Here is a 27,315-nt window from a genome sequence, read left to right as displayed (position 1 = left end):
TTTCCTAATGATGATTGTCTATTATTGCGGAATTCTCCCTTATGCTGTATTTTTTTTAGCCAATACAGTATTAAAACATGGATTAAAATAACTTCTGTTTAATTAAATTGTAACAAATTGGAATTAACACTATATATATTAGGGCTGTTGATTAATCGCAGTTAACTCATGTGATTAACTCAAAAAAATTAATCTTGATTAATTGTAGCTTTAATCGCACTGTTAAACAATAGAATACCAATTGAAATTTATTAAATATTTTTGGATGTTTTTCTAAATTTTCAAATGTATTGATTTTAATTACAATGCATAATACAAAGTGTACATTTTACATATTTTTGTTACAAATGTTTGCACTGTAAAAATGATAAAAGAAATAGTATTTTTCAATTCACCTCACACAAGTATTGTAGTGCATTCTCTTTATCATGAAAGTGCAACTTACAAATGTAGATTTTTTTTTTGTTACATGACTGCACTCAAAAACAAAACAATGTAAAACTTTGGAGCGTACAAGTCCATTAAGTCCAACTTCTTGTTCAGCCAATCGCTAAGAAAAACAAGTTTGTTTACATTTATGGGAGATAATGCTGCCTGCTTCTTAATTACAATGTCACCTGAAAGTGAGAACAGGCGTTCGCATGGCACTTTTGTAGCTGGCGTTGCAAGGTATTTACGTGCCAGATATGCTAAACATTCGTATGCCCCTTCATGCGTCGGCCACCATTCCAGAGGACATGCTTCCATACTGATGACACTTGTTGAAAAAATAACATGTTAATTAAATTTGTGACTGAATTCCTTGGGAAAGAATTGTATGTCTCCTGCTCTGTTTTACCCGTATTCTACCATATATTTCATGTAATATCAGTCTCGGATGATGACCCAGCACAAGTTGTTCTAAGAATACTTTCATTGCAGATTTGACAAAATGCAGAGACATTACCAATGTGAAATTTCTAAAGATACAGCATTCGACCCAAGGTTTAAGAATCTGAAGTGCCTTCCAAAATCTGAGAGGCACTAGGTGTGGCGCATGCTTTCAGAAGTCTTAAAAGAGCAATACTCTGATGCAGAAACTACAGAACCTGAACCTCAAAAAAGAAAAACAACCTTCTGCTGGTGGAATCTGACTCAGATGATGAAAAAGAACATTCATCAGTCCATACTCCTCTGGATCATTATCGAGCAGAACCTGTCATCAGCATGGACACATGTCCTCTGGAATGGTGGTTGAAACATGAAGGGACATATGAATCCTTAGCACATCTGGCATGTAAATATCTTGTGATGCCAGCTACAAAAGTGTCATGTGAACACCTATTCTGACTTTCAGGTGACACTGTAAACAAGAAGCGGGCAGCATTATCTCCCACAAGTGTGAACACACTTGTTTGTCTGAGTGATTGGCTGAACAAGAAGTAGGACTGAGTGGACTTATAGGCTCTACAGTTTTACATTGTTTTGTTTCTAATGCAGTTATTTTTGTATATATAATTCTACATTTGTAAGTTCAACTTTCATGATAAAGAGATTGCACCATAGTACTTGTAATGGGGGAATTGAAAAATGCTATTTCTTTTGGTTTTTACAGTGCAAATATTTGTAATCAAAAATAAATATAAAGTGAGCACTGTATACTTTGTATTCTGTGTTGTAACTGAAATCAATATATTTGAAAATGTAGAAAACATCCAAAAATATTTAAATAAATGGTATTCTATTATTGTTTAACAGTGCGATTAATCGTGATTAATTTTTTTAATTGCTTGACAGCCCTAATGTGTGTGTATGTGTGTGTATATATATATATATATATATATATAAATACAACTGTATTCCACAGACATTTACCACATTAACAAATGTATAATATTATGGGTTTATGAATACTTTTTTGGGGGGAGGGAAATTGCATAATTTATAATAGTCCATAGATGCTATTTTTAAAACTTTCTCCAGTTCTTCTGTGAATCAATCAGCAATTACAAAGTGGTCTGTGACCTCAAAAAATAAACTGTTACATGCAACAAAAAATGGGGGGAAAAGAAGTCTGTTCCTGAAATTAAAGCTAGATAGTGTTTTATCGGGCCGCACTTAATACAGTGTTACTTCAGAAGAAACCTGGGTAATGTTTGTAAGTAAAATTCACCCTAGTTCAGTGTACATACGAGGTTCTCTGTACTGCTTTCACCCCATTAAGCCCTCAGCATGGTAGATATGTGATGCACAAGGGCTTTGTGTGGCTCTCCACACTGCAGTGAATTTCACTAAGTGAGCATAAATGTTTGATTAAAAATTATCTGATATTCCACACATCCTCAAAATTCTGTGGTACAAACACTGAGGTATCAAAAGATAGATTCTCTGTTGCTTTCATTTAAAAGGGCAATAAAACAGATGAAAGGAAAATACCAAAGAAAAGGATGACGTTTCATGCATTAACATTTTTTATTATCAGGTATTAAATTAACACTCACTGAAGATACAAGATTAGCAGCTCTAGCTACTGAATGAAGTCTTCCACTGATCTACAAAGGTAATACAAACATTGCAAGCTTCTCCATGTGAACTCAAAATGTACTCCTGGAAGAAATGGCTCTAGGGATAAGAGGTGAGATAGTTTAGTATCTATGTCCTATTCAATTTTGTACTTCTTATAAGACTAACAATAAAAGCATCAAGCAGTGCCAGTTATGCATTTGTGCATAGTGTATTGTGATGTGTACATCTGTCCACAGAGAACTGAATTAAGACCTGATTCATTTCACATCATTTCTGGAAAGTAACAAAGAGACAACTTTCTATTACTACCAACCTTTGCTAGATTTGAACCAGTAATCCACAAGGTGAATAGACCAGGCATTCTCAACCTTTTTCTTTCTTCCCCCCTCCCCCAACATGCTATAAAAACTCCACGGCCCACCTGTGCCACAACTGGTTTTCTGCATATAAAAGCCAGGGCTGGCATTAAGGGGTGGCAAGCAGGGCAACACAGCACAGGGGGCACCACAGCACAGGGGGCACCGCGAAGCTAAGTTGCTCAGGCTTCTGCTTCAGCCCCAGGTAGCAGGGCTCAGGGCCCTGGGCTTCAGCCCCATGTAGTGGGGCTTTGGTTTTCTGCCTTGGGCCCCAGTGAATCTAACCCTCATCCTGCTTGGCGGACCCCCTGAAACCTGCTCGCAGTGCCCCAGTGGGGCCCGGGCCCCTGGTTGAGAATCACTGGAATAGACTCTATATCCCATTGCTAATTCCCTCACCCATCCATTGTTGCTGCAGTTAAGTTTAAAGGGAGGGAGATGTTGGCAGGGCATTCTCCATTAAAATCCCTTGGTTCTGAATTTGGCTCTCCCCAAATCCATCTGCTACAAGGCTCATCTCCAGATACAGGCATCTAGTGAGAAGGTAGGTTGTAGGGAGTAGAGTATATGTATTTATTTCACTCAGTGGTGGATAACTATTAAAGTATGGGAAGTCTATTTTTATTATATTGCAATTGTTGATTGTATTAACTATTCTGAGTTTTAATGTTTGTCAGAGTGCTCAGATGGGCACTAAAGAAGGATATAAATTGAAACAAACAACTGAAGATGACCACGATCACATGAACCAAGGCCCAAGCTAATTTATTTTCTCCCCTGAAACTAACAACATTTCTGTGACTTTACCACTTCTACCAACATGGCCACATAGAGCTATTATATGGCAAAAATCTTCATGGCAGGTGACCATCTGTGTTTTCTTTGTATTTCGTTATTATTGTCTTTATTTACATAAATGAAAAACAAAAATTCAATGTAGCGGGTAAGGTATCTTACCACTTAGTCTACCTCTTAAGGAAAATTTAGGGTTTAAGACATTACTGCTAGCAGTTATACTTTTGATAGAAAAGCAAACCCAGTTTTAATTACAGTCGTGGCATCCTTTGCAAAATCAGGGTTTCATAAAAAGTCTAACATGAATTTCAGATAAGGGATCAGGTACAAATTTGGGACAAAATTGAAAGATTCTTATATTCATGGTTTATCGGTACAATATCTCCCATTGATTTAAACAGGGATAGGATGAAAAAAAATGAATTTATCAGGTGGTCTCCCTAGATATGCAAAATAAAATTTGCTAGTCTCTAAAGTGCCACAAGTACTCCTTTTCTTTTTACAATGACTAACTGTATATGCTAGGTAAACTTAATGGCTTCCTTCCTAAGAATAATAGCAAAGTTATTCTAATATTAGATAGGCTCTCCATAATCAAGCCTGAGAAATGTTATCCAAGATCTATTTCTAACATTCCAAGTCAATTATGGGTATCTGTTTGTTATAAAGACTGCTCTGCTTGCCGAGAAGGTGCTTTAATGTAATTTCTGTCAAACATGCACAAGACAGTCATCAATAGGAGAAACTGGTAGTGTCTTACTTGAAAAAAAGCAATATGTACACAAGCACCACCTAACTTTAAAACAATAACATATTTTGCATATCTAGGGAGACTTTCTTCTGAAGATCTCAAGGTGATTTGCAAACTAACTTATTAAACCCCACTATACTAGGGTTGCACTATTTGCTCCCAGTTTATAGATACGGAAACTGAGGCACAAAGAAATTAAGTGACTTTCCCAAAGCCACAGTGTGAGTTAGTGGCAGAGCCAGAAATAGAAGCTGTGACTCGTGACTGACATTTCCACCCACTAACCTAGTGGTTCTCACACTGTGGTCTATTAAACCCTTCCTGGTATTCCATAAAATGAAAAGGCTGGAGCACTTGCTGTAACCAACTAATTGTGTAAAGAATTTACCCCTAGGCTTTTGGATACCAAACAAACAAAACAACTCAAAATGAAGATGAAAAAGCTTATTTTTCTTCTGTTTCTTCTCGCCCTCTTTTCTCTAATTACTCTGATCATTACACTATCCTCTCCATCAAACACATTTTAACCCTGCCTAGTGCATGCATCTTTGATTTTTCTTTTGTCCCTACACCCCTCAGTTCCAAGCTGCCAGTAGCTCCCATTATTTCTTCTCTTAAAATACTAAAATGAATCATTTCCTCTCAACATAGAAAACCTTGAAACACACAATGATTGTCTTTACAAGTTCTACCTATCAGCCCTCCTCACATATTACTTTTCCCTAGGCCACTCTATACAAAATATGGGTTTTGAAATTGTGTTCCTCTCTGAGGCGCCAAACACGTTTCTTTGCTCCTCAGATCTCTGCCACTTCCAATCTATGCTGTCTCCAATCTTCTAACTGTTCCCTGTTACTCTCTCCCCTACTCTCAGCCTTATACCATCTTTCACACCAACCCATTATGCATGCAAGAGCTTCTCAAATGCCCATGAAGCAATCTTCCTCTCCACTCTCAAATACAGCACCTCCACTAGTATCTTCTGTCTTTGTTGTTTTCCCATGGGCCACACTGGTTTGTTTGAATTATCTGATCTCCTCAGGGCAGAGAATATGAGTCCAATTCTCTAGCCTTTCATCATGTAAGTTAGTCTCACTGAAGAGGTCTATGTCAGATGGAAAGCTTGTCTCTCTCACCAACAGAAGTTGGTCCAATAAAAGATATTACCTCACCCACCTTGAAAGTCTCATTGAAAACTAACTCATGTAAGGAAAAGCTGCAGGATCCAGCCATTTGTTCTTCCTATATACAGAACAATCTACATACACAATGTAGGGTGACCAGACAGCAACTGTGAAAAATCAGAACAGGAGGTGGGGAATAATAGGACCTATATAAGACAAAGCCCCGAATATCGGACTGTCCCTATAAAATCGGGATGTCTGGTCACCCTAATACAATGCCACATAAAATGGACTAACTTATTATACAATTTGTGATATCTGCTATTATATGATTTTTAAAATACCTAGAAGTCTTATGTTACAGAAGAAACAGGTAAATAAGTCATTCATCCACCTTCAAACAGTTAATGTGGAAGGGATGAAATGAGATTTTAAACTTTTGTCTAGCATGTATTGTAGCATTTTCACAATGATCTATCCAGAGTCACAAAGTCAATATAGGAAATTTATGTCCAACAGATAATATTCTCTTTAACCTATTCAGAGGGACAGCTATTACAGCTCACAAATGTATATCACTAATGACCTAAAAAGAAAGTAATCTAGAAATTTTGCTCAGCAAAACAACTCACTAATATATTATAGAGGCTAAAGTATTAGTTATAATGTATTTCCTCCCTGGAAACAAAATTAATTATTCTCTAAATTTAAGCATAATGTATAAGTCTACTAACAGACAAACTAATAATACTAATACAAAAAGGTCAAGTTTAATGTTCTGAGGGATGCAGAAAATAAAGTATATGCAGCACATAATAATCTATTACATGGATCATGCATCGTATTCTCAACATTCTGCAAAGTGTTAGTATATTCTTATGTTCCACAGCTAGCCTAGGTCTTCCCCCTAGAAAAATCAGGCAGAATTTATCATCATCACTATTTGTTCCACAGAAGTTTTGCAGCTGTGGTTTTAGTAGTTGCCCTCCTAAAATAATTTAACTTTCCCTTCTCGCTAGTACCTGAACAGCTAGAATCTGGTTGATTATTACAAGGAATCTGGGGAAGAAGGAATAAAAGATATGTGCTCACACAATATTTAGTAAAACTTTTGAGAAAAAATACTGCATTTACAGTTACAATTTTAGTGGTAAAGGATAAACAAATTTTCAAACATTTTAGTCTTGGTTCTAAGATTTGCAATGAAAAACTCTACATTTTTGATGCATTCTATTGTTAGTATTATTTTTAAAAATTTTATATTACTTTAAAGTTACCTTAAATATTTTCCCCAAGCAGCTACAAACACCAGCTAATCAAAATAAACATACCTCCAACCATCCTGCAAGGCCAATTATACCAATATTTCCTCTGATGGTATTGGTTATTCCCCTTTCCTTTTTTTTTTATGCTCTTTTATTGCAAATTCAGCTGCATCTCTTTCACGTAGTCATCCAAGCACAACTGCGATTTGAACAAATCCCTCCTATGAAATATGTCAGAAACTACAGAACTTAGTAACTGATGGGTTTAGTTTCAACCCAGCATTTTATCCTAAAAATAGCCAAACTTGGGATCATAAATCTTAAGTATACACATGTAACAAATCTCCAGCAATACACAAAACATGAAACCCTCAGAGAGAAAATCTTTAACTAATGCACATGTACTTACAACTTTCAACTCTTCCCCCCCGCCCCACTACCTCTTCATACAAGACATGGTGATGTGAAATAAACACGTGTCAGTTGGACATGGTTTTACCAACAAGGTGGTGGCTCGTGCAGATTCAAATGCAGAGCTGGGTCTTACGGACACACAGTGGTGGGGTGGGGGTCCACTTTTTCGCTATGTGGGGGAAACAGATCGTTGTTACAGACCCACGCACACGACCGAACCAGATGCCAAAGAAGTTCAGCACAAGGGGGCCATCTACTACCCTCCACACACAGCAGCAGCAGCAAACATAGTCCGCTTTGCGCTGAGGGACAGGAGGGCGGCGGGGCAAAGTTTTCCCCTCCCTCTTCCCCGGAGTGAAAATCAGGAGCTCCACAGTTTGAACAGAGGCGAAGATCCACAAGAGCCCGGGAAAAGCCCTCTCGGGAGAGGGTGCGGAAGGGGGATTTGCCAAGCCCGGTCCCGGCTCCGCACTCAGCCCCCGCTTGCAGACAGCCAGGGCGCAGCGGCACTTCCAAGGCAGCTCCCGCACTCCGGGCTGCCGCCGGGGCCCGCTGCCTGCCGGCCCCGGGCCCGCTCAACGCGGGAGCACCGAGCTCCGCACCCGGGCGGGCGGCTCTGGCGGGGCCCAGCCCGCTCTTACCGTTGCAGAACTGGAGCAGCGAGGACGTGTCATAGAGGCTGCTGTAGCTGGAGAATCCGTCCTCCATCCCGGCGCTCCCCGCTCCGCTCCCCCGGCCTCTGTCTGCCCGGCGCTGGCGGCGGCTCCCTGCTCTCACCCACACACCGAGGAGCTGAGGCGGCTGGGGCCGGCCTGCTGCCTGCCTCTGTCAGTTACTATGACAACGCATTCACTCCGCCGCGGCTCGGGCTGCCGCTTCTCCTCCGCCTGTGGCGCGGCGGGGGGGGACTCTGCTTCTCCCACTGACGAGAGGGGGAGAGTAGGGGCTGCTTCTCCCTCCCTGTGACTGGGGGGGGCTGCTTCTCCCTCCCTGTGACGGGGGGGGGCTGCTTCTCCCTCCCTGTGACTGGGGGGGGCTGCTTCTCCCTCCCTGTGACTGGGGGGGGGCTGCTCTCCCCTCCCTGTGACTGGGGGGGCTGCTTCTCCCTCCCTGTGACTGGGGGGGGGCTGCTCTCCCCTCCCTGTGACTGGGGGGGCTGCTCTCCCCTCCCTGTGACTGGGGGGGCTGCTTCTCCCTCCCTGTGACTGGGGGGGGGCTGCTCTCCCCTCCCTGTGACTGGGGGGGGGCTGCTCTCCCCTCCCTGTGACTGGGGGGGCTGCTCTCCCCTCCCTGTGACTGGGGGGGCTGCTTCTCCCTCCCTGTGACTGGGGGGGGGCTGCTCTCCCCTCCCTGTGACTGGGGGGGCTGCTCTCCCCTCCCTGTGACTGGGGGGGCTGCTTCTCCCTCCCTGTGACTGGGGGGGGGCTGCTCTCCCCTCCCTGTGACTGGGGGGGCTGCATCTCCCTCCCTGTGACTGGGGGGGGCTGCTTCTCCCTCCCTGTGACTGGGGGGGGCTGCTTCTCCCCTCCCTGTGACTGGGGGGAGCTGCTTCTCCCTCCCTGTGACTGGGGGGGGCTGCTTCTCCCTCCCTGTGACTGGGGGGGGCTGCTTCTCCCCTCCCTGTGACTGGGGGGGGCTGCTTCTCCCTCCCTGTGACTGGGGGGGGCTGCTTCTCCCTCCCTGTGACTGGGGGGGGCTGCTCTCCCCTCCCTGTGACTGGGGGGGAGGGCTGCTTCTCCCTTCCCTATAACGGGGGGGGGCTACTTCTCTCTCCGCTGTAACTGGGGGGGCTGCTTCTCCCCTACTTGTGACTGGGGAGCTGCTTCTCTTCCCCCCCCCCAGTGACTGGCGAGGGGGGGCTGGTTCAACTTCTCCCACTGAGGGTTGGTTAGCGGCTCCCTCTCATGGGTGGGGTGAAGGGAGTGATGGGGGGGGTCGAGGCTCCTCCGGCTCCGCGCGGGGATGGGTGGGGGGGGCAGCGGGGCTATTCTCGCTGCAGTGCTGGGGGCAGTGGAGCTGCTTCTCCGCCTGGGGGGTGGCAGGCAGGGAGGGAGCGGGCTGCGTCTGGCTGCCCCCCGGCAAGGCAGGGGTAGCCGAGCCGAATCCCCTGCCCCAGCCCCGACGAGAAGGGCGATGCCCAGCTCTGCGGTCTCCGCCTGCGGCGCTCCTCCGAGCAGCTAGGCCGAAATACCAGCACAGGAGCCTGGCTCGGGGCGAGAGATGCTGCGGCTCAGCTAGGCGTGAAAGCGCTGCCGGGCGGCCGCAAGGAGGGGAGGGGAGGCGGGGGAGAGATGGGGAAGGAGAAAAAGAAAGTGAAAGAGAAGGCGGGGGGCGGAAGGGGGGTGAGAAGGAGGAGTAGGAGGGGTGATGAATGTGTCTGATGTTCGGCAGAGCAGCAAAGCAGCCATTTCTGGCCAGTCGCTCCAGCCCGAACCTCCCACGCTCCTTGCTCACGGGCTTTGGCTACTCTGCCGGGAGGGCCGAGCCGAGCTCCTTTTTGCCACCAGACGGGGAAGCAGCCACCGCTCCCAGCACACAGAAGGGCCGGGAAGACAGATTTGCTAATGGAAATAAATGACTGAACCACTCGACCTATCCAAAAGGCAGCGGCCAGGCGTTTTATCATTCACTGATGTAGAGAAGCATCCACACAGTCACATAACGGGGTGGGCTGGGGAGGGTGAGGAGGTTGGGAAGAGACTGCAAAGACTCTTAATGTAAAACAATCTCCGGTCCAGGGAGTGAGCTCTGTGACTCATTAAAGGCCTGCTGCATCTCCATTGCAAACTCCTGCTTGGTGGTGCTTGGGATTTTAAAATTTCGCTCCACTCCATTCACAAGTAAGAAGAAAAAGGGATTTCATCTTTTTCTATTTCTCTGGTTTCATTTATATTGTAAGCACCTTGGGGCAGAGGCCTTTGAAAGCTATAAAAATTACCTTTCATACAAGCAAGTGAAAAGCAGAAGAGGTTGTATTGTTAAAAGAAAATGTTCTTAAGCAAGGGGGCAAGGTACAGTAAGAATGAATCTCTTAATTTTGGGATAGAAAATTACACAAGACAAGAAGATGCCAGTAAAGTGACTGAGCAGATTTAGTGGGACAAAACTCTCCCAAGTGATGTTTCTGATATTAAGGATCACAGATCAGAATACACTTGCATCCTGCTGAGAAGTTCTGCTATCACTGTTCAGGTTTTAGAACTTAGAAGCCTTGATTTTCAGATTTAAATATCTCAACAATTTAAGTTTTGGGGATGAATTATGCATATTGTCAACCTAAGTGCACCATATAATATATACACCATATCAGCATCCATCTTTATATTTATGCTTATCACTATTTTATCTAGATAAGTGGTTCTCAAACTTTTTTTTGTGGACCACTTGAAAATTGCTGAGGGTCTCGGCGGACCACTTAATGATCTTTCCAAATGTTGTATGTACCATTAGCTAACTATTGTAAAGCGCTTTGGATAAAAGTGCTACATAAAAAAAAACTGTAATAATAATTAACTTTTTTTTTCTACAAATAAAAGCACACAACTCATATATTAATATCAGTAGTCTTATCTTTCTAATGCAGTGGATGTGCCCTCTCTCACAGGTGCCAACTTTCCTTGGTGCCGGTGGGTGCTCATGCCTCCCGCCCCCAGTCTTGCCCCGACTCCACCCCATCCCTGCCCCTATTGGACCCTTCCCCAAATCCACACCCCAACCCCGCCTCTTCCCTGAGCACGCAGTGTTCCCCCTCATTCCCCCTCCCTCCCAGCGCTTGCCACGTGAAACAGGTGTTTCGCAGCGCAAGCACTGGCGGGGAGAAGCAGGGCACTGCGGCACGCTCAGGGGAGGAGGCGTAGCGGAGGTGAAGGTGAGCTGGGGCAGAGGGCTGGGGAGGGGAGCTGCTGGTGGGTGCAGAGCACCCACCAATTTTTCCCCATGGGTGCTCCAGCCCCGGAGCACCCACGGAGTCGGAGCCTATGCCCTCTCTCCCTCGCCACGGCAGCCCACGAGCTGGGGCAGAGAGGGGTCTCTTCCTCTCTCCCCTGCCGCGGCAGCCCCTGAGCTGGGGCTGGGAAGGAAGGGGGTCTCTCCCTCTGTCCCCCGCAGCAGCCACGGCACTGAGGCTGGGAAGGAGGGCTGCCTCTCCCCAACAGCCACAGTCCTGGAGCTGGGGAAAGTTGCCTCTTTCTCTGGCCACTGCAGCCCTGCATGTCCCAAATTCACTCCACCCCTTCTTCTCACCCCACTGCCCCCTCCCACCTATTCCCTACTCTCCCCAAGGCCACCACCTCACCTTACATGTGCATCTTCTCCAGGGTCCGGGCATCTAATTAGTGGAGCCATGCCTGAGCGGCTCCACTAATTAGGTAGGTAGCCCTTCATTCTCTCATGTGCAGCTGCCCAGGCGCACACCTGAGAGGGAACTATCCTCGGACCACCTAAATGGAGCTCGCGGACCACCACAGTTTGAGAACCTCTGATCTAAATCCCTTCTTAGCCTCAGTCCAGCAATTGCTTGCTTGCTATTTTAAATGTGCAGTAATTATTTCTTGCAGAACTAACACAGCTCTCCTGGGTGTTTTCTTTAAGGCATGTATGGTCCATCCAACCACTCCAAAAACACTAGGTTGTTCCTTAGATAAATATTGTGGGGGGGTTTTCAGCATACAGATACCTGCTACACCATCTAGGCATAGAAAAGTAGAGTTCAGGTTTAATACAAATATTAACTGAGAATTTAGATCCTTTTAAAACATCCTTTTCATATTTTTAGTTTATTCTTTCTCTTTCTTTTTGAAAAATATTTTTGGTATGCTAGTTTCCCATTCGCTCCAGACAGATTAAACATAATTACTGTGCTCTCAGCAAGGTGTCAATGGAAGCGGAATCTATACCTCATTAAGATGTCAAACAACTTCAATATAAATCTATGAAAACCTCATTATGATGTATGATTTTGATGCCAAAAAATTTCTGCATAGGCCTGTAGAGATCCCAATACAGTAGGAGTTAAATTAAGAATTGCATTCAAAAGTATTATCTTTGTAGTAAATTATCTACTGTCAGCAAGGTAACCCACAATAAAATCCCAGGGCTCCAGAAGTTTTGATAGGGGGGAGCCAATATCTTTCACAACATCTGGACAAACAGAGGAAAGGACAAAATGGAGCTGCTCAGCTCCAGTTCAGAGATGGGCAATTAAAAGCCATTTAGAAAATTAAATACAAAACTGAGGCAAGGGCAGCCCTATTAAAGGGAGATTAAATATCTAAAACCTTAATGTTGACTAACTGTTAAATTTCCTATAAAGGTAACACCTGAATGAAACCTATCAGTTATCCATGCTGTGCAAATCAGCTGAATGCTGTGACATAAAATAATTTCAGTTAAAGTCCCTAGACACTGTTATGCCATTATATTCTGAGGCCAAAGGTTAGAAATGAAAAACAACATAATAATTTAATTCTAAAGATTTCTAGACTTGTTACAATCTTATTAAATACACTATAGAACCACAAAATGAAAAAGAACTTAAGTCCTCACAATGTGCACAATGGAACAATAGATTTGAAAGATTTTCACTAATGTGTCTGTGAGAGCTCTGGTGGTGCAGCTAACCAATGAAAAAATTATGTTTATAACTCATTATTCAGTAAATTGTATACTTAATTGATTTGTACAAATATAAACTAGTACATTTGAAAATCTGAAACTGTATAAATGGGAATGGAGCATTCTGAACAATTCATTAGGGATTGATTTGTTTGTGTTTGTGATTGTTTATTGTTGAAAATGTAAAATTTCTGGGCAACATCTCATTTTTGGAAAAACAATTTTGTAACTATTTAATTCTTTAAGTATTTCCTGTACTGAGTAATGAAATGCAAATAATTAATTGGTTACTGAGAATGAAAGAGCTTTTGAAAATCATTCAGAGAATTTTCCAGAGTTATAACTTAAAGTGTAGTGCAAGTACATAATTTATTTTGATTTTAGGGCAAAGGAATTTTGCTCTCACTACCCATTTACAATGCAATAATCAAAGACTTTTGATATTTAGAGTACTGTATTGCTGTTTTGCTCCTTTTTCTTTGTTATTGCTAAGCCTTTTGCAATAGCAGTGAATATCAAAAGTATTATATATTTCACATTAACACTACCATTTAGCATTTTCACATCAAAAGTAGAGTAATTCATATCCATGGAAATCCCACAGAACTGTATGGCATTATCATGTGAGCCTCTGATTAATATATCATTTCAGATCAAGGATAAGGAGTCCCAGTTACAATGTCAAAATGAAGTTAGGCTAGTGAAAGTTATACTATCATTGTACAAAAGCTAAATAAATGAAACTGAACATAAAAACCATTATCATGTTATTTACATTTAACAATAATGTTGAGAGAGAAGTCCATAAACACAAGCACATTCCACATAGTTAATAGAATCAGTAGTAAGGTATGGAGTATTTAACTGCTAGGTGATTGGTTAAAATCTAGTCCAGTTTGGTAGTGACAGAAAGTTTTTACCATTTGATAGCTGTTTGGGGTTGATCTTAGTTCAGTTCAAAGAGCCAGATTCAAATACCCTTTCTCACACTGAGTAGCACTTCCATCTGTGAGAAATCCTATTGCCTTAATGAGCCTATTTTCAGAATAAACTGCTACTCAGTGTGAGTAAAGGTATCAGAATCTGCCCCGTAGTGAACAAGAGTCTGCATCACAATAAACATTAGCACAACTAGAACTAGTTGGGCCCCGCTTTGGGTAGGTTTAGCCGAGACCAACATTCAGTTTTTCACAAAGACTGAATTGCTTCCTCATCCATGGTGGTGTTTTCTTCAGGTCAGTGTAATGCATTTTTGCAGGGCATCACAAAGAAGCTTGCATTGTGACTGCTCATGCTGCACCTATTCTGTGCACTGTGAGTGGACTGTATCCTCCAAGACAGTTAAGTCAGCACGCTTAGCAAGCACTAAATTCACTAATAATTGTTAAAGAATAAAATTGCAGAATATGACCTTTTTTCCCTGAAGAGGGTTTCCAAGTATAGACCTATTTCCAGGTATTTGTGAGTGGGATTCTGTGACTAGGCCCTATCACAGTCTCAAATAAAGATTTTCTTTTAATTTATCCTGTAAGAAAGGAAGAAACAGTGACCACCTAGTCACCTTTGTGCAAACACATCAACTGCTAGAATAATGGTTCTCTCTAAATAGCACAGTTTCACTGTTTCAAGACCAGCAGGGGTCTTTGTGAATGTCACTACAAAGCTTGCTTCATACATATGGGCAAAGAGGGGATTCAAGGGAAGAAACATGATTATACAAGCACAGTCTGGGTACATTAAAAATACAGTATAACAAATGTGCAATGAAACCATCAAAGGTTTGTATGTTTTATAATCCAAATGTAAGTATGTTGCATTACGCCTGTGTACAACATGTTGTTTTGAGTGGTAATGAAGTATAGTTTTCTGTGTAATTAGTAAATACTATAGAAAAATCAATCCATTCAGAAAAATAGCACTTTGTAAATAGATTGAATTGTAAACGTATATGGAGTGCTTTGAAGATGAAAAGAATAATACTTTGCATTTTGATAACATCTTAAATTAAAACATCTTAGAGTGCTTTACAAGGAATAGTGATTTTAGACTTACGCCACCATTTTGAACTAAGTATTATCCTTATTTTACCAGATTTGGAAAATGAGATAGAAAAATCACAAGACTTACCCAACATTACACAAGCAGGCCAGAGGGAGAATCAAAAATAGACTGACTCTCAATCATGTGCTTTAACCACTAAACAATCCTGCCTATGAATGCTACAGACAGTACCTGTACAATTTATTATTAAATATTTGCAAGTGCAATAGCCAGATTCATAATATTCTCATTACCATAACTACCCTGACACAAATTAGATACAATGCACTTCAATACCTGTAACAAAGAAAATATATAGCATGTATAGCATTAGATCTACACATTTGACACCCTGTACTAGTCTGAGGAGATGCAACACACTGCAAATGAACAGGAAAACAACACATTTTTTTCTAATGGGAACAGCAACAGATGCCTTTGAGACATTAACAATATTAGGTGTTGGTGCAAAAATTCTCTCTCAGAATCACAACCCTGGGCCATCTGTGCCAGATCCTATCATCCCATGGCTAAAGACACAGACGATTCAACAAGGATCACATCAAGAAGTTTCCCCTTCAGCACTCCTTCAAGAACACAGTTTTTAGTGATCCCTGCCTTAGATAGGGTGTGAAACCTCCCAATCCCATGCTTCCTTAGGCTTTATGGCAAGGGGAACCCTTTATGCACAGAGGCAAGAACCATATTGCATACCATGGAACTGCCATTTCTTCCCCATGGCAGCAGTCCTCCATTGTCAGGGTTGCCCATGGTGGCACATTAACAGAGACCAAGGAGACTTAGAGGCAGTTAATACAGATCTGAGCTGTAGTAATTCCCTCCCAGACTGAGCTCAGCAGGGGATGGTGCTGCAGAGGGTGGCCTCTCTCCTATCACCCACCCAACTCTTGCAGAGCCCCTTGCACAGTCACTGTGGAGAGTCTTCCACAGATAGAAAAAGAGGGATAGTGCTAAGAAGCTGGCTCCCCATAGACATACCTTCTGCATAGGGAAGGGAAGAGCTATCCAGAGAGGATTCATTTTTTATATCTGAGTTACAACTGTAAATAATTTGATAACAGACAAAATCTATTTATTAGAGATACACTAAGTCATATTAGTATCTTATCACACTTTGAAATCCAGCTAATACACAGATACACTATATTCATTTACAGTTTATGACTTTTGGATTGTATCACTGACGAATGAGATAATAGAATGTGATAGTAACAAGATACAAAGTAGGGGCCTGATCCTGTGTGTCGTTCTTCCTCTTGTCTGTAGTCCCATTAAATGTAGTGCAACTTCTGTTATGATTAAGAACTGCTAAAGGTTGCAGGATCTGGCTCATTATTACAGACTTTCATAATGAATTACTGGCAACAATACATGCCAGTGTAAACATAGTACGCTCTTGATTTGCGAATAAGATCCCATTAATATATTGAACAAAACACATGCAAGTAGCCTGTTATGATCAGCAGGCCATTTCTATATGTTTTTATCTTTATTTTACAAGCAAATAAATGTGTAGGGCCAATAAATGTGTTCTGCTCAATTACACTGGTGTAAACCCACTTAACTCAATGGTATTCTTTGGTGTAATTTAGAGAAGAATTTGGAAAGTAATCTTTAAAATGCTTGAATCGGTGGGGTAGGTCATATCTGCATATCATTTTTGTATCCATATCTCAGAACATATATACACACTCTAGAATAAACAAACCTAAAATAATAGTAGACATTTAAATAAAGTCACCGTAATGCGGCAGTGATGATAAACAATAAAAACTCTCAATTTAACACATACTGCACTAATACTAGACATTTTTCTGTCAGTGTTTAGCATGAGATTTTGATTTGAATGTAATAATTTCCAAGAATGTGGAGATAGAAGAAGCAGAAGACAACAATGAAGAAACAGGGTATCTGAACTGCTTTTTAAGATAGTACGCTCTCTCTTTCTCTTACTCACCCGCACCCCAAACCAATGTCAGGGTCCGTGGACAGAGAAAAGACCTGACCGCTATTTGCTACATTACTCAATCTGCAGAGGGATTATTTTATTTATGCATTATACCATCTGATATCTACAATCTTCCATCTTCCTGTATCACTGTTTAATAATTTTCTCATCAGGATACAATGCAATTAAGGTAAATAGAGTCATCTCAAGGGAACTGCTGCACATTTGGTTAAATTAGCAGTCAGACACATAAATAATACACACACAAAAGTGTATGCAGTAGATTAAACACCACGTTAGCTTATTATTATCAACTGTATATAAGAATTATCCAGTATCTTTTATTTTACTTTCTCTACTTGTGTTTAGAGTTTAAATTACTAACTTGTATTACTGTAAATTAGGAGCCTGTATATGGTATTTTTTTTTAGTTCCCATGGAACTATAGAAAATGGCATTTGATAGACACATATCATGGCTAATGTCTTATGAGAAGCAAACTGAGAAGAATTACTAGACCTCATTTGATAAATGTGTACATGCTGTGCTTGCCTTTTAATTAAAGATTGATAGGAAAACCTTAATTATGTGACTAAAAAAAGTATAGAAAAATATAATTTACTTGAAGTCTGTACTACAGCCATTACACTTGAAAACTTGTAAATTTTGCCTATGCTAAACTAGCTCAGTATTTTTCCTGCTGGTAACCAATAACACTCTAGTATTTTTCTGTCAAATGTTGTATAAATATTTATATGTACAAATGGGGGGAAAGAGTGTGGGTCACATTATTATCACATGGATTATACCTACTTAGAGAACTAGAAATTCCATGAATTTGCACTTATGGAATCTGATCTGGTTTGTCCCGTAGGGAGGTGGGGATTGAAAAGTTGAATCCCCTGGAACTGGCAGAGAGTTTAGCCCACTAAACACACAGATTCCCTTGATATCTGCCAGAGCCCAAGGCCATCTGCACAGAAGCCTTACCTTTTTGCATTGCCTCTGCTACCCCCAGCCCTCTTCTGCCTTCATAACACTATCTCCCCAAAGCCACCTGGGGATGGAAGAAAGCAGATAAATTACCTGCTAACTTCCCACCTGGTTGGCTGCAGAAAATGCAACGGGGAGCAATGCTTTCAGATTTTAACATTGCCTTAAATTAATTCTAGCAAGTATTATGGATTTCATTTTTGTGGGTAAATATCATTTTGTTTTAAATTAAGCTATTGTATTTACTTTGGGGCCAAATTTATCCACAGAGTTCCACAGGTTGGCAACGAAGAGCAGACACATTAGAGCCTGCAACCTAATTCACATCAGTTCTGTGTAATACAGGCTGTTTAATTTTCTTGGTTTTGTAATTTGTGGCAGAGGTGCCTAGAATTTAGATAGGTGCCTCTTTTTATTTTATTTTTTATATAAACCTAAATAGAATAAAATAAATAAATAAATGGCTGGATCCATGCAGGGCCCCATTGGCCTCAACATGGTATTGTGTGGGCATAATGGGTCAGATTGCAGGGCCATACAGTGGTGATATATACTGTCTTTAGGAAAGAATGCAACTGCCCTACCCTTAAAACTCCTCTGCCACCCACGGCGTGGTATTACTAATCCATCTCAGAGGAGATCACGCACAGCATTCTTTTCTTGAGTGATGGCACTCACGAGAGTCATGGACACAGGGGCAATAATGACCCTCCCTGAATGAAGCACTGAGAAACTGCTTCAGCTCTGATGCCTGCCTGCCAGCCACTAAAACAAAAACAATTATATATTTGCCTCAGCTAACAAGTAATTTCATTGTTGAGAATATTGCCCAATGCAGAATTTTAACTCTTAAACATAAACTAATGTTTCATCACTTGACATTTCGCTATCAAACTACAAGAAAATAAGAAGCAAGACAACATCATGGCAATGGATAACGGAATGGAGGGAATTTGCAAAGGATTTTGTCACTTGTGCCCCCATAATTCAGGAAAAGACTGGATTAAAAAATGTTCATCCCCCTTGACGTGCAAGAACCAATCCTCCCCCCCCATGTCCCAATCAATCAATCAATCAATCAATCAATAAAAACAGTGGATTGAGTTTCAAAAGATAAGTACTGTGGAATGTGTGTCATAAATTAAACAAGAAGATGCAGGCATGAGCCAAAAGAAATAAGAACATAAACCCCCTGCAGTTGATGAAGGGCTGAAGGTTGCCAAGGGACACTGCATGACTACAGTACATTCCAGTTTAAGATTTTGCTTTAAGATTCAGCTCTATCAGTATCCTACCAATACCTACAGCCTTTTTGAATTAATGCTTTTACTCTTATGATTCTTTCTTCCTGTTAAACATCCTGTTTAAATATCAGTTCTTATTAAATAAACTAAACACACTTTGGCCATGAGAATGACTATTTAAATATATCGTAGTATTTTTATAGGGGAGTGAGAAATTAAGGACCAAATCCTCTTGTCCTACTCCATAAACTCATCCCTGTATGCAAGTTATTCCCATATAAGTGAGAATGGGGCACTTAACCTGTAAGCTCTTGCCATCCTCAGTGGCAATTGGCAGAGCTCCACTGACTTCAGTTGAGGATCTGACCTCATATTTTTATGTACCTGTATATGCTATGAACATTTATGGTACTGTATAAACAAATAATTAAAAATAACACTGGTAGTTATATAATGGTCACCAGTTATATATATTATTTTGAAATGGGCCCTGACCAAAACTCCCCCCAATCTTTCTTTGGCAATTTTTGAAATTTGGATCCAGATTTTTCTGCTTGCACCCATCTAAAACATTATCTCTTCCTTAGTTCTTCAGTGTGTGATTTATTTCAAACAATACAAGATACAAGCAACTATTTTCTTATTCAGCAATCATTTCAGCAGAAAAACAAAAGATATCTATGTAGGTGTAAATCAATTTCTCACGCTTGATTAATAACAATAAATCCTTTTCAAACAAGTAAATGGTACCACTTTCCCTCACCTCCCATTTACCTCCCAGAAAGGGTATCTAAGCTGGCATCTACCATAAGACTGTATTAAATGACATTCTCACAGTCCTGTTGTTTTAAATTACACTTGGCTGCCATCCAAGGATAATGAATAAATAAAGCTTTATGCTGGAAAAGAATAAATATGAGTCACAATTTATAATTGTCAAAATGTGTGACCTTGTAGAAAATGATACAATTAGACAGACAAGAAGCAGAGCAAGCATATCTGTTTCCGTTCAGGTTGGATGAGCAAATCAGGGATACTTGAATCTTACTGAAAATTGCTGTTTCCCTGTCTGGACCAAATTCTGCCCTGACTTCCACCCCATTGGTGCAACCCAATCATTGGCAGGTGTTGACATAAATTAGCCTTCTATGTTTTCTTCCTTCGGTTTGTCAAAAGTTGTTTCCTTTATCTTTCATTTGCCTATGATTATTTCTTTCTGTAACTGGCTTGAGTCCATCAAGTCATTTAACTTGGATTACCAACAAAACAATTCTCAGTCACTATTAAGCTGGGCTGAATTAAACCAGTAAGGTAAAGGTAAAAAGAACCATCTAGTGTGCCATTCTTGTAATATTAATGGGCCTAATCTTGCCGCTATTTAAGACAATAACAAAATCCTCATTGACATCAATAGCAGTGTGACTGATTTTTAAAAGAAAGCAATGTAGATATGGGAAACCAACAATTACATTCTAATATACAAAACTTAGGGCCACCCTTTTCTACCAGAACATTTGCATATAACTTTTTAGTGGTCCAATGGAAGGGATGATTTTACCAACCAGGAAACTGGTATTGGGGAGGAGAGAGAGCCTTTCTTCTCTTGGTCTTGCTTTGTACCAGTAGCAAGCAAAAGCAATTTTCTAGTGGCCTTTGCAAAATGATCTACTGCCCCTTATCTAGTTACTAGTAGATAGGAAGAAAAAAATACACAGAGAGGGGACACCACATAGCTAAATCCACCATTACAAATGGTAATAACTAGGAACCTGAGGGCTGAATGGGCATGGTGACTGAACTACCCTCAGAACTGGTTGCTCCAAAACAGGGTTAATCACAATGGTGGATAATGCAAGAAAGTCTGGGTTTTTTTGTGCAGTGTTGTTTCTTTTCTGGTCCTGATCCTGTAACATTCACACAGGCAAAACTCATGGAGTCAAAACTGAATGGGAGCCTTGCATGCTCAAGGTGTGCAGGGCTACCTATCTGTTATCAGTTCAAACATGTTCTAATTCCTACTCATCAGTATACTTATGTAAAAAGTGCAAATACTGGGCCAGAGCCTCATTTTGTGTAAACCAGCAGCTCCGCTGAAGTCAACAGATCTACAGCAACTTAAACCAGCTGAGAACTGGGCCCACTCTTACTATATTTATTTCTTGAAGAAAGCATGATAGTTTCTGTGCCTGATTCTTTTCTCACACTGGATTTTAGAGCTGGTCAAAATCTGAGTGGGAGGGGTTCCCCACAGTTATATTTTGCTTTGAAAGGCTATGCTTATTGCTTACCAGACAAATATAAATCTTGGGAAACAACAGCGCTCCTTAATTGTAACACTTATGATGTTTTCCCTATTAGCAGTATATTTTAAAATTATTTTAATTGAAATCAAACTGTATTTGGCTTCATATCACAAAGTGCCACTGCACATGGAAGTAGAATGTTCTTGTATATTTGTATCACCTGGTCATACGAAAACAGTACTTTCTATGCTACATAAAGGCATTTCTCTGAAGGAGACTTTGTGTACAGAAAACAGCATTACATAGAAACTTTTTTCTCTAAAACCCCAGAAAGTAGTGATACTTTATTCCAATTGCGATATCAAGCTACAATCCCTTAATAATTGCATTAAAATAATTATTAACCTTCAAGGCTACAATGAAATGTCCACTTTATGAACTGGTACTCTGTAGTCAAAGCAAAATCAAGTTTGGGTAAGAGCTCTTTGGATTACACCTACCTAAGGTTTAAATTTAACCTCACAAAAGTTAGACATCTTTGGAGTACTCATGGACCTGAGTCAGAAAGTTCAAATCTAATTCCTTTATCAAGTTAAGGCTGTTTGGACCGACAGTTCTAGTTCAACACATTGTAGTGATGGGACAGCTATCCATGTACAACATAGAGCGGTGTTCAGATTCAGGGATTTGGTCCATCTCTAATTTTTAGGAATGCAGCTGAAGAAAAAACAAACCCAAGCAAACACTGTATTCATTAAAATGGCATTTTAAACTTTCCAATCCATACTAGGTGTCCTTCTGTCAATCTTCAGTCATGGAGTCACTGATCAGAGCTGCTCAATGAGACGGGAGGAAGGCATTTGGGAGTGTTTAGTGGCTTTTTAGCTCTTACAGCTAGGTGGCAAATTTTTTCTGCGTGGGAAGAGAGAAACAGTTCTGATGGATGAAATAATGGGCTATGTGGTTCATACTGATTGTTCTTTGTAACACAGATACAAGCTGAGGTCCAGTCCAATGGCCAATTTGGGTTCAGTAAAAACCTGTTGTTACTCAGCTGTGCCTTCTTCACAAGCAGTCACTATGGTAATGGGAAAATATTGTGAGCGTCGGAATTATGGGAAAATGACTCAGAGAGTGTAGAAAAAGGAACATTGAAAAGCTTAACTCCCAGTGGACACATAATACTCTTTTTAAAATAAATATGCACAAGTAGTGGATAATGTTGGCATTACAGAGCCTGTTACTGCTCTACACCAATGTGGTTATTGGTAGAGAAAGTAGCTACATAACCTGATTTAGGGCTGCATACTCCCACTCCCTTATGCTGTCAGAGGGAAGCAGAGGCCAGCAGTGGATTCACAGTATGCACCTCCTTGAGCCTGAATAGTGTCCCCCTTCAGGATAATTGTATGATTGGGGCTGCATAAATCAGGAGGGAACATGTTTGGGCAGACAGGATTGGAGGTGGGGTCCAGCCACTCTCCCAAATCGCCAGGCTGCTAATTTTGCTTGTGAAGCCTCAGAGGCTCGTGGGAGGAAGTAGCATATGTTAACTCTCACTTCTCACTGACTCCTTTTCCATGGAACTGGAATATGGCCCAGGTGCAGGGATGGTGGCCAAAGGCAGCACAGTCCTTTCGGAGCCATACGACCAGACGGACCCACTGCACAGGAACATATAAACAAGGACTGCCATACTGGATCATACCAATAGTCCAGCTAGCCCAATATTCTAGGGTCTTTAGGTGCTTCAGAGGAAGATGCAAGAAACCCCAAAATAGACAATTATGGAATAACCTGCCCACAGATTAATTTTCTCTCCAATTCTGTTGATTCATAATTGGCTTATCCCTGGAAGCATGAAAAATTATATTCCTTATTTTAAGAAAAATTATCCTATCTATTGTAACTATTGATGTTCTTTTGATCCTGTCATAAATATAAAGGGAAGGGTAAACCCCTTTAAAATCCCTCCTGGCCAGAGGAGAAATCCTCTCAACTGTAAAGGGATAAGAAGCTAAAGGTAACCTCGCTGGCACCTGACCAAAATGACCAATGAGGAGACAAGATACTTTCAAAATCTGGGAGGAGAGAGAAAAACAAAGGGTCTGTATGATGCTTTTGCCGGGGACAGAATAGGAATGGAGTCTTAGAATTTAGTAAGTAATCTAGCTAGGTATGTGTTAGATTATGATTTCTTTAAATAGCTGAGAAAATAGCTGTGCTGAATAGAATGAATATTCCTGTCCGTGTGTCTTTTTTGTAACTTAAGGCTTTGCCTAGAGGGATTCTCTATGTTTTGAATCTAATTACCCTGTAAGGTATTTACCATCCTGATTTTACAGAGATGATTCTTTTTTACTTCTATTAAAAGTCTTCTTGTAAGGAAACTGAATGCTTTTTCATTGTTCTAAGATCCAAGGGTTTGGGTCTGTAGTCACCTACGCAAATTGGTGAGGATTTTTACCAAACCTTCCCCAGGAAGTGGGGTGCAAGGGTTGGGAGGATTTTGGGGGGAAAGACGTGTCCAAACTACGTTTTCTCAGGAACCCAGATAAAGTTTGGTGGTGGCAGTGGAAGTCCAAGGGCAAAGGGTAAAAAATAGTTTGTACTTTGGGGAAGTTTTAACCTAAGCTGGTAAAAGTAAGCTTAGGAGGTTTTCATGCAGGTCCCCACATCTGTACCCTAGAGTTCAGAGTGGGGAAGGAACCTTGACAGATCCATATAAATATCTAATCTTTTTCTGAATCATGCTAAGCTTCTGGCTTCAGCAATATTCTGTAATTGTGAGTTCCACAGGTAATTTATGTGTTATGTGAAAGAATATTTTTCTTTTATGAATTTTGAATATTCCGCCTTTCACTGTTAATCAATATCCTCTTGTTATTGTATTCTGAGAATAGATGTGCCCAAGCTTTCTATGCTGTACAGTACCATTCATTATTTTCAATACCTCGGTTATGTCTCCCTTTTAATCTAAACTGTTCCAATCTTTCAATTCTCTTCTTATATGCAAATCTATCCATGATGGAAGAGGTTAGAGCTTCTTTTTCTGTGGATCCTTTGGCTATGTGGAGTTTGGAACCTATCCCCCGTTCTTCTACTCTGGCTTGCAAGCCCCTCCTTCTTCTTCATCACAAATTCAGTGAGCTGGACCCTGGAGAGTGTCCTGGACTCTCTGATCCCACTCCCATGGGTTATACTGTGAGAGGGTAAAGCCCCCAGGCATAAACATTATTATACTGTATTCTTTTACTTTAAAAATACTGGCCAGCAGTATAGTTGCTCAGCAACATGAAACTGTGTAGCACTGCTGGTTTCATTAAACTTTTTCCCTGGCCAACGCAAATAAATAATTGACAATGATTTTGGTGTAAGATGTCCATTGGAATTTCAATAATTAATTTTTTTATCTATTTATTCCATATCTGGAATGATGAAGGAACAATCAGTACAAACTATTAAATACAATACTTATCGGAGAAAATATCTATACCTACATAGCAGTTTATAATTTTTGCAAAGAAGTGGTATCAAACAACGGAATAAATGTCAAAAAGCCTATAATTATTTATTTACACAATACTCTGCATCTTCTTTTCTGTACAGATAATTACAGGTTATGGTGCAGTTTTACCTGAGAATGGATTGTAAAAATCAAATGTACTTTTCATCAATTTTGCTGTTGAATTACTTGTTTACTATGTCAATATGGGTAATAGCTAAATTCATTGCAAACAGTGTCAACACATTTTCCCCCCTATTATCCCTGCAGAGTCACAGTTTTAATTGGTTGATGGCACTACCAGAACCTTTTCCTTCAAATATAAAAGCCTCTTTGTAAGGGCAGTTACCACTATTTCATGAAAGGTGCATTTAGTGCAGGTGTGTATCAGTGAACAGCTGAGAAAAAGAGAGGGCTCTAGAGAACTTGTACTCTGAAGTTACTACAGAGAATTCTTTCCTGGGTCTCTGGCTGGTGAATCTTGCCCACATACTCAGGGTTCAGCTGATAGCCATATTCAGGGTCGGGAAGGAATTTTCCTCCAGGGCAGATTGGAAGAGGCCCTGGGGGGTTTTCGCCTTCCTCTGTAGCACGGGGCACGGGTCACTTGCTGGAGGATTCTCTGCACCTTGACATCTTTAAACCATGATTTGAGGACTTCAGTAGCTCAGACATAAGTGAGAGGTTTATTGCAGGAGTGGGTGGGTGAGTTTCTGTGGCCTGCGTTATGCAGGAGGTCAGACTAGATGATCATAATGGTCCCTTCTGACCTTAATATCTATGAGTATGCTATAAACAAGAGTAAAGAAATAGGGATAATTCCTGTAACCCTAACGGAGGAAAAACTCTCACTATTTTTCACTGAGGGATGGCTGTAAGAATCAGGCCTGATGGAGCAGAAATTAAAAGGGACAAATTCTGCATAGTATCATAGAAAGGTAGAGCTGGAAGGGACCTTGAAAGGTCATCAAGTCCAGCCCCCCATGCTGAGGCAGGACCACGTATAACTAGGTCACCCTGACAGGTGTTTGTCTAACCTGAGGACTTTAATGAGCATCTTTTTCAAGTCCAGGGGTGAAACTCTGGCCTCATTAAAGTCAGTGGCAAAACTCTCATTGATTTCACCTGATATGAGTACCACACATGCATCGAGGAATAAAACTTTGGCCCACAAGTGTCACTATGAAGCAAGGAACATGTGTAAACTGAAAATAATAACTGAAAATAAAACTTTGCATTTCTAAAGTTCCTTTCATCTGTGGAGATCAAAGCATTTTAACACTGTTAATTAATACATTAAAACTCACTTCATCCCTATGAACTAGGCATTATTAATAGAATCATAGGACTGGAAGGGACCTTGGGAGGTCTTCTAGTCCAGTTCCCTGCACTCATGGCAGGCCTAAATATTATCTAGACCATCCCTGATAGATGGAGATTCTACAACCTCCCTAGGCAATTTATTCCAGTGCTTAACTCCCTGACAGTTAGGAAATGTTTCCTAATGTCCAAAGTAAACCGCCCTTCCTGCAATTATCCTCATTTTACAGAAGGATGGGTAAACCAAGGCACAGAAAGTTAAGTGATTTGCAACAGGTCACACAGTAAGTGATCAGAATCATGGAGACAAATTAATCTCTGGTGTATGATCCATAGAGTTTAATGGTGGTCTCCCAGTGTTGAATTTGGCCCACAGAATCTAGAGATAGAAAAAAAACAAACACTAACATCCTGTAGTTAATCTCCTGGCAGATACAGAATCATTTCCTGAGCAGTGCTGGAGAAGCAGATGCCATAGGCCGGAGAGTGCCCAATGGATCCATGAAAATAGGAATGAACTGGCCAAACCCTCAGCAGAGGAGCATACAGAGGCCTAAGAGAATATTATAGCCATGAGGCAGCAATAGCAGCTATGAATCAACTTCACTGGGACTCCAGGCCTGAAACAGGTCTCCTAGGGGCTGTAATACTTTAGTTTAATTTCAGCTGTTGGATTTAGTCCATGTACGCTGGGTGGTGTTGGTGGTCTGTGAAGTACAGGAGGTCAGTCAGCTGTTCTCAAACTTCATTGCACCACAACCCCCTTCTGCCAACAAAAATTACTACATGACCCTGGGTGGGGGTGGGCCTGAGCCCAAGCCCTGCCACCGCAGGCTGAACCTCTTGGGCTTCAGCTTCAGCCCTGGATGGCAGGGCTCAGGCTTCGGCTGCGGCTTCAGCCCCAGGTCCCAGCAAGTCTAACGCTGGCCCTGACAACCCCATTAAAATAGGGTTGTGACCCACTTTGGGGTCCTGACCCACAGTTTGAGAACTGCTGGGCTAGATGATTTGGTGGTTCCTTCTAGCCTTTAACTCTGTGACTCTAATTCCAGACCATACAGATAACCCCTGTGCAAAACCCATTTTCTTTATACAGGGGTCAGGATTTAGCCCTAAGAAATATAGGCTGACCTTTAGTATTAATTCATGTCACTGTAGCTTATATTTATTTGCTTATT

At 41.2% G+C, this 27,315-nt stretch overlaps 1 protein-coding gene across 3 annotated transcripts in view; it reads right to left on the bottom strand.

Annotated features, from left to right (window-relative positions):
* The window catches only part of EML1 (EMAP like 1), a 200,274-nt gene that overhangs the window by 131,660 nt on the left and 41,299 nt on the right, over positions 1-27,315 (bottom strand). Inside the window, exon 1 of one of the 3 annotated variants that reach the window (XM_073349633.2) lies at positions 7,852-8,150. The exons of 1 other annotated variant lie outside the window; for it this stretch is intronic. In XM_073349633.2, coding sequence (XP_073205734.1) covers positions 7,852-7,918 — 67 coding nt within the window. In that variant the 5' untranslated portion in view covers positions 7,919-8,150. Of the gene's footprint in view, positions 1-2,480; positions 2,687-7,851; positions 8,151-27,315 lie in introns of those variants that run through there. One more of the 3 variants, XM_073349636.2, reaches the window with a different exon arrangement.

This window comes from Lepidochelys kempii, chromosome 6 (assembly GCF_965140285.1).
Source record: "Lepidochelys kempii isolate rLepKem1 chromosome 6, rLepKem1.hap1, whole genome shotgun sequence".
Taxonomy (NCBI): Eukaryota; Metazoa; Chordata; order Testudines; family Cheloniidae; genus Lepidochelys; species Lepidochelys kempii.
This window is presented reverse-complemented; position numbering and strand designations above follow the sequence as displayed.